This window comes from Phodopus roborovskii, unplaced genomic scaffold, assembly GCF_943737965.1.
Source record: "Phodopus roborovskii unplaced genomic scaffold, PHOROB, whole genome shotgun sequence".
In the NCBI taxonomy this organism is placed as follows: domain Eukaryota; kingdom Metazoa; phylum Chordata; class Mammalia; order Rodentia; family Cricetidae; genus Phodopus; species Phodopus roborovskii.
In genome coordinates this window covers 3002147-3010687 of record NW_026126550.1, presented here as the reverse complement: position 1 = coordinate 3010687, position 8541 = coordinate 3002147, and the positions used below count along the sequence as shown (strand labels likewise).

The 8541-nt window shown below is 40.7% G+C and overlaps 1 protein-coding gene across 1 annotated transcript; it reads left to right on the top strand.

Moving 5' to 3' along the window:
• Positions 1-3779: 3779 nt before the first annotated feature.
• Fam110c (family with sequence similarity 110 member C) lies at positions 3780-8315 on the top strand. The gene is made up of 2 exons (XM_051201289.1): positions 3780-4922; positions 7755-8315. The coding sequence occupies exon 1, from the start codon at positions 3929-3931 to the stop codon at positions 4904-4906; it is 978 nt and encodes a 325-aa protein (XP_051057246.1). The 5' UTR covers positions 3780-3928; the 3' UTR covers positions 4907-4922; positions 7755-8315.
• The last annotated feature ends 226 nt before the right edge of the window (positions 8316-8541 follow it).

The following is an 8541-nucleotide window of genomic DNA, read 5'->3' as shown; positions in this document are numbered from 1 at the left end:
CTGTATTTGTTGAGATTTGCTTTGTGTCCTAAAATATAATGTTGAGGTAAAGTTCCATGGCCTGCAGAACAGAGTGTGTGTCTTGTGTTTGGGTGCAATGTTCTGTAGAGGTCCATTTGATTTGTGATATCATTTACCTCCATTGTTTCTCTGTTTATTTTTTTTTTGTCTGAATAACCTATCTACTGTGAGAGTGGGACATTGAAGTTGCCCCTATCAGTTACTCTTCACTATGTTAGGAATAATCTGTGGCTTTACAGCCATTAGTATTTGTCTTATGAAATTAGACATGCCTGTAATTGATGAGCATATTTCTAGAATCTGAAAAAGGGGAGCACTCAGTTGTTCACTTTTTTGTCAAATTACAAGCTGATTCCTAATCATAGTATTTAAGAACATTCCTAATATGGAGCCAATTAATTTTAAGCTTTAATTTTTAATTTTTAAACAGCTTCTATTTTATGCTTTCTGTAGCATACTTCCTGGTCCTCTAAGAGTCTGTTTCCGGCCCTTGTATCCCGTGTATTATGTGCCAGGGTACTTCCATCTCCTATCTTCTCAGGCTGAAACACTGCCTGCAGTCTCTGCCCCACTTGCTTTTCATACGTAACATGCTGTCTTATGCCTCAGAGTTGCGCAAGAGCAGCACTGAATCAACTTCCATTTTCACAGAAAAAGGGGACTAGTAAATGATTTGTTTCCCTGCTTTTATTAATACTTTCTTTCCTGGAAATAAACAATGCAACTGAAATTGAAGCTCCTGCCTCATTCTTCTCCCCATATTGCTTATCTATGGTTAATCTGCAGTATCATGTCATGTTTTATGCAACTCCTCCTATTTGTATATGCAGTTACACATATTGCTGTTATTTTAAATGTATTTAAACTTCAAAATACCTATATTATTCTGTAATTTAACTTTTAAGTGAGTAATGTTTTTCCAGATTTATTAAAGTCCGCACATGCAGATCTAGTTCATTCAGTTTCTCAGTTGACTGCTATTTTTGTTTGGTTGTTGGTTGTTTCTTGTTTCGTTTTTATTTTTGTTTTTCTTTCACATTTTTTAAAAGATTTATGTATTTATTAAGTACACAGTATTCTGTCTTCATGTACCTCTGCATGACAGAAGAGGGCACCAGATCTCATTACAGGTGGTTGTGAGCCACCATGTGGTTGCTGGGAATTGAACTCAGCACCTATGAAAGAGCAGCCAATACTCTTAACCAATGAGCCATCACTCCATCCCTTATTTTTAATTTTTTAAGATGGTGTATTACTCGGGATTCTCTAGAGGAACAGAATATATATATATATATATATATATATATATATATATATATATATTTCTAATTACTTATAGGCTGTGCCCCGAGAGCGCTAGGAGATATAGTGAAAAATGCTTCTAAGTCTGTGATATTTAATTTTTTTTTTGCTTGTACTATGGGAATTTCCCAATGTAGGGCTGGGGAAAGCTAACTGTAAATGGTTGCAAAATATTCCACTAATGATGTGTCATGCCTTATCTGGCCTGCCTCTTGAAATTGCATGCATGGCCAATCTAGCTGTTTGTCTACAGTGACTATACAACTGTTTTTAACCCTTCTCTAGGATAAGCCATGAGAGCAGGTATGAGAGCATCAATCTATTCTTTCTTTGAACCACATCTTTTGAAGTGGATACCAGGAAGGAAATGAGTTCACTGTTGATCTCCCAGTTGAACAATAAACAATAGTTTACTGAGACAGTTCTGTCAGTATAATTCCAGCTCCAATTTTCTAGTAAATTGGGATATAAAAAATTATCAGTAAACATGATTAATTTTGTCTAATAACAATGTATTAAAAACAATGCTAGAGGTGGTTACTATTTTGAATATGTTTAAGTGTATACATGAATTCAGTAACAATATTGGAAAGAAAAATAATTAACTAATTCATAACCGCTATTATAAAAACAGTAACAATTAACATTGATTGAAAACTTGCTCTGTGCCCAATGCAAAGATTTTTACATAAGCCATCTTACTAATGAGAAAACTAACAGATGAACACAATGAGCTGTACTGTACATAACCAGAAGCACAGAGTACCTTCTGAGTACAGACCAAGCCATTCCCTGCTATGTCATACTTTTCAGTCCTTCTGAATCAGAAAGGACATTGCAAACTATGAGAACAGGATTAGCAGTTGAAAAACCAAAGACCCAAGAGGAGAAGTTGGCTACCTTTCCAAAAAGATGTGGTTAGTGATGGTGAGGACAGATTCAGACACATCGAAGGCATGTGTGCTTTTAGTTCTTCATAGTTGCTGCTATGAGGCAGCAATAAGGATCCATGCCCCTCGAATGAGAGGGCTGCTTCTTCTAACTTAGATAACAGACTCGGTTGTGTATATTATCTGGCCTGATGGGCAGAGTAAAAGCTAAATGTTGGAAAAAACAAACCCATTCTCAGGACTCATTCTCTGTGTCTTCTGTCTCACATTTTTTCTGTTTCTCTCTACCCACTCCCATAAGTTACTGACTACCCTTCCTTATTTTCAACCAAGAGAAAAAAAGTATTTCACTTCCAACTCGGCTAATTTTTCAGCTGACTTGGGTCCTCATGTGGTTCTTCCCTAGAGCTCACTAAACACACTCGCCATGGTTCTGCTGTTCTTTAGCAAGGCTCTTGTGTGCAAGGGCACTCAACTAGATTCCAGTAAGAGCTGGACTAAATCCTGCAATTATGTGTTCAGAACATTTAACTGCAACTTGAGACAGTTTCAGCAAGACCTGAAACCGGCCTCCACACAGAAGATAGCATACATTTCACTTGTCTGGCAGATACTTTTAGTCTTCTGTCCAACTTTTTGAAAGATGGAATTTTGAAACTATTTTCTTAAGCTTTCAGCATTTTTATTTTGATCTTTGATGCCTGGTGAACCCTAAATTTCCTCATCACCTGGATTACTACAAACAGGAGTGATTCTTGCAGGTGTTAGAGGTTTTCTCAAAAAACAACGAGACTGCAGTACCAGCCAATGACTTTTGGATTTAAGCCAAGTCTCAAATGACTCTTGGTTTCTTCCAGCCCGAACTAATTTTGACATGGAAAATGTTTCTTTTTCTTTCGTATTCTATTCCCTTCAAATATAGAAATTATAGAAATAAAACAGAAAATTTCCAAACCTGGTGAGAAAACTTTAAACATTAAAAGGACAGGGGGTGCTGGAGTACACCTTAAGTCCTAGCACTTGGGAGGCAGGGGCAGATGTATTTTTTTTAAGTTTGAGACAAGCCTTATCTACAGTACAAGTCCCAGAACAGCCAAGGCTATAACAGGACATGGATGGTTCATGTATGCGGGGGCGGGGAGGGGCGCTTTTTCCTCACTCTAATCTCTGGAATTAAGAACTCCCAACAAGACCTCAAGGACCTTGGGAGATGGAAGGAAGTCTCAGATACTTGATACTAAGCAGGCTTGGTCCCTAGCAGCCTTTCTCTGTTCACCCTCCCAAAGAAAGGGAACAGTGGCTAGAGTGGCTAGAGGTAACGAAGTGGGGTATTCCTGGAGTTAGGAAAGAAGGGGGAACGGCAGGTGGGAGGTAAGAGAAGAGAGAGAACACCTGACAGGAGGCTAGGGGTATTGTAGCCGGATGGGGCCCGGGAAACAGAAAGGTAAGGGGGCGGGTACACCCTGCAGCCGGCCATGGGGCGGGGACGCCAGGTGGAGGAGGCACCGTGACCTGCATGGGAGGAGCGAACTGGCGCCTGAGTGATTCACCTTTCCCGGCTCTTCAGGCTCTCCCCAACTCCGGATCTGGGCGGAGGGACCCTGGGGCGTGTTTCCACACCCCTTGCGGACTTCGGAACTGACTCGGACAGACTGGCGCCGGAACAGGAGTGGTCTCTACTGGACAACAGCTTGGTGGGTTCGGATCCTGCAAAAATGCGGGCCCTGCCGGCCATGGACGCACTTGCCAGAATGCGACCACCTCTCCGGGACCCCAGGGCGGCGGAGGACACTCACACCGCACGACCAGCGAGCAAGAGCGCGGTGGAGAGACTGGCGGCCGACCGCGCCAAGTATGTTCGTAGCACGCTGGGATCCAGCCAGAGTCCTGTTTCAGAGTGTAGGGGCCCCGAGGCCACAGGGGTGCAACACCGCAACCCAATCTCTTCTCTTGCCCCAGCTCCTGTAGCCCGCAGAGCTCTGGCTCGAAAGCCGCTAAGACCTGATTCGTTGGTCATCTACAGACAAAAATGCGAATTCGTCCGAGGGCCAGGAGCAGATTGTTCCAGAGTGGGGCTGATGAAGAAATTTTTCCAAGGGTCTGCCAAGGACAAAATGCCAGTGGCCTCTGAGACGACCGGGGTGTCAGGTGAGGACAAGACCAAGGAAACAGAGACCACTTGGACCAGCTTCAACCAAGCGGCAGCCACTAGCCCAGCCTCTGTGTTACAACCTCCAGCCCCTGTAGTGACCATGGAGTCCCCAGACATGCCTTTGAAGGTGGCTTCCAAGGTTCCAGGCACACCTTCCTGTACAGAGCTACAGGTGTCGCATCGCAGAGGACTGCAGCGCTCTCAGTCAGATCTCAGCTCCCGCTACTCTGTAGCCAGGCCTGAGTCCGACACCTTCTTCCTTTATTGCGGCCTGGAACCTGAAGTGGTGGAGGCTCTTGGGAGGGAGAACTTCTCTGCTGGATCTGACTGTGTTACACTCAAAGTGCGTAGCGTGAGCATGGCCACTTCTGATAGTAGCTTCTCCAGGCATAGTGAGGACGGGTTGCAAGAAGAGGAGCTCATGGAGCAGGTGCCTAGCACAACCTCTGTGGTAGAAAGGAACGCCCGTATCATAAAGTGGCTTTTCACCTGCAAGAAGGCCAAAGAACCCCCCAGCCAGAGGTTGCAGGGACCGGCCTGACTGACACCTGATCCAGGTTAGTGCCAGGAAGCTGGTGGGTGGGGTGTGTTTGTGTTGGCTAAACTGGGCGCTGGCCAATCACAGCTCATGGTTAGAATACAGCGCCTACAGTACGAAAGGCACCCAGTTGCCCTCCTTGTGTTGATTTGAGTACCTGGAAAGGTCTTTAAGTTAACGCTGTCCCTGCAGACTTACTGTAGTGTAAATGGCAGAAAGCTGAAGTGCTGAATGATACATCCAGCAGTTTCACTCTGGTTAATTCCTGTTTTGAAAGTAGCCTGTGAACCATAGGCAATGATGCATCCGGACAAACTCCTGATTTGCTTTTCTGATGTCCCCAAGGGCATTCTCAGCTTCCGGTAAGTTCTGATGTCTCACTTCCAGGAAGACTCTAGGGGATCCCTCACCTCAGGCATTGAGGTCTTGAGAACGTGGTAAGAACTCCTTTAATAAGAAAATATCTGAGTTGTTTTTTTTGTTTGTTTGTTTTTTGTTTTTGTTTTTCCCACTGATGATAATACAGAGTGTAAGCACTTTCTGGTCCAGGAAGTAATCATACACTTCTCAGTCCTCGGCAGGCTGTACACCTCCCTCTTTCTGATTTGTTTCTAACAAATCTTCAGGAGAAGACACCTTTATAAGAGTATTTTTTAGAACAAGGCATTTAAGCATTTCAACAGCTTTTTTTTTTCATCCTGCCTTTGAGAGCAAGTTACTGTGAAAATTTTTTAAAAGTGCATTTTATGGCACTGAGACAAATACTAACTAAAGACACCTTATTAGAATGTGGAAACTCATGGGACAGACCCTTAGATGCTTCTTCAGCCAACCTGTGTTTATGAACAAGTTGTTGAGTGGTCTTCATAATGATATAAAATAATTAGGAAAAGTAAATTAATTTTTCTTGATTTCAGAAGGCTCAAACTTAAGTTCTTTCTTATAATTTACTGAAGATTTACATATTACGCTAGTACAAGTCCCTAAGGAATGTATTCAAGCAATAACAATAAAAGAATACATCAATTTGTATTTTCACAAAATTGCCTTTGAATCTGAGATATGTGAATGATAGCAAGGGTACACCATGGTGTAGATGTGAGCATTGTGGCATAGAGGAGGGTAGTAGAAGAGTAGGTATAGAGAGAGAAGGACCTAGCAAAGGGCTGGACCCATCTCACATGTACATATGTTAGGGCTGACTTGTTTTTTTTTGTATAAAAGGAAAGAAGACAGAAAGGTTGTTCAGCTTCTGTGTAGTCAATAATCTGTATATTTTTGTTCTGAGAGTGAAACACAAGGGAAGAAAAATTATCAATTAAAACGAGGAGTTAAAACATAAATTGTCATAAGATAAACTTAAGGTATAAATAATGGTGAGGTAACAAGATAGCATACAGATAAACTAAAGTAAAACCCAGAGGATAGTCACCCAGATTTCCTCAAGGCTTCTAGGTGGTTTTGACAGTCGCCATATGAAATTTATCTCATAGACTTACTCCCCTTGACCCACAAAGCAGCCTGTGCTATTTATATAAGCACTACTGAGATACCTGGAACACTGGGAAGATTGAGTGGTTTTCCTGTGCATTCTGTAGCTCGCTGAGTTGGTATTTGTTGTAGATCAGAGCTCCATTCACTTACTCCAAGTCCAGGTGGCAAGCACCAAAGTTTGCAGCAAAGTACCCACATTTACATTACTACTCATAACAGTAGAAAAATTACAGTTATGACATAGCAAGGAAAATAATTTTATGGTTGGGTGTCACCATACATGAGGAACTGTATTAAAGGGTTGAAACATTAGGAAGGTTGAGAACCACTTACATTAATGAATGTTTGGTTCACTTAGTAGACAGAGACTTATAGCTTATAATAAAGTATCCTTCTCAGAATTAAAGTACAGTTTATAAGTTTCTTACCCAGTGGAATAAAAATGTTTGCTATCAAAGTTGAAAATAGCATAACTGTATACAATTCATAGAATTTTCACAGCACCCTCACATGTGAGTAAATGGACTGTCATGCATGGATGATTTCAGTAGTGTTTCCCAGAGTATAAATCATGAGAACTGACCTTCCATTTCCTAGTTTTCAATTAAGTTATTACCTGATGAAATGCAGGCTTTTCTGACTTCTTAAAAATAGAATATACAAAGTGCTGGTTTTAATATTAGTATAAAAGAGATAACTTGGCCTTTGGGTAGTTATAGACAAACATGGCTTGATTTTTGAACAAAAAAAAAATCAGATATTGACAGCCACCTTCACATTCCCCTTTCTAAAGAAAGGGTACCTGTGGAAACAGTAAACTGTGTCACATATTGGAAGACAGGAACTTTGTTCTCTTCTTGATCTACACTAGGAGCTCTATAGTTGTCTCCAGAAACAGAATATAAGCAAACAAGTGCTCAAAGGGCACTGGGACCATTCTTCCATGCTTCTTGATTAGCAGCTGGTCCCATTAGAAACACCAATATTTGGAAATGATGGAATCTGTTTGCCTCAAGAGTTCTATCAGACAGCCTACCTTATTTTTGCTTTTGTTGTCCAACCCTAGGCCAGTATTCCTATGTGGAATATTTTGTCAGTATCTCACCCCATAAGTTGTTGAAGGAAAAAACAAATTTCAAAATTCTAGGAAAAAGCTTGTAGGGAAAGATATTTTTCTGTCAAAGAATCCAGATAAAAGCTCCCTTTAATATACCTAAAGGTTATTTTTCAAAATTTTAAACACAAAAAGATGTTTGAAATAATAGAACTTTAATAAAACCAAATGGGAGTCCATATTCTGTTTACATCTTATAGCAGATGATATGTTACTCATGGTTCATTTCTGTTTTCTCTACAGGAAGCAATCTTTTCCAGTGATGAAGGGACCATTAAGTTGAAGGGACTCCTGAGCCGTTGTTTGGTGTACCCCAACAATACATAATTGCTGCTTTCCCAGGAATAAAACACTCCATTGACAAGGCTTGTATATTAGCCATGGTGAAATGCTGCAGTGAAGATGAGAAGACAGATATTAGAAGCTATGAGAAGCATTCTTTTTATAAGAGTCTATCTCAAAAGGCAGCTGAAGAAATGATAGCTGCTGAAGAATATTTTCAGGATATTTTTTTTCTGACTTACAATTTCTGCAGTGTGTTTTGATTATATGTAAATAGATGCTTTTAAAGAAAAGAAGAAAGTATGAAATCAAGCACGAATGCAATAGTTTACTGCTTTCAACTAATTTATGCCACTTAAAGTTCTGTAAGCACAACGAGGTATTCTACTTAAGTCCTGTGGCTGAGACAATCACCTAACACATACATTGGTTTCCAAGCTTCACTATAACTAAACTGAAGTTATTCCCATACTATACAACTGATTGTCTTTTGTAATGATTCAAAGAGGACATTTAAAATCACCTGAGGGCTTCATGTTTGTTTTGTTAATGCCACTTTCTTCTTGGCCATGAGTATGTAGAAATACACATTGGGAGGCTCATGAGAGTAAAGATCCTGCTTTTTTTTTTTTTTAAAGGTCCATTTTTTGTACTTGTTCAGTTTCTTGAGATTTGCCCAGTATTCATGGAGTCCTTCTGTTAGTTCTTTAACAATGTTCCCAATAGAGTGTGCTGCATAGATAGCATC

Coding starts and splice junctions, on each gene's coding strand:
- Fam110c (XM_051201289.1), top strand. CDS start 3,929: ATGCGGGCCCTGCCGGCCATGGACGCACTTGCCAGAATGCGACCACCT.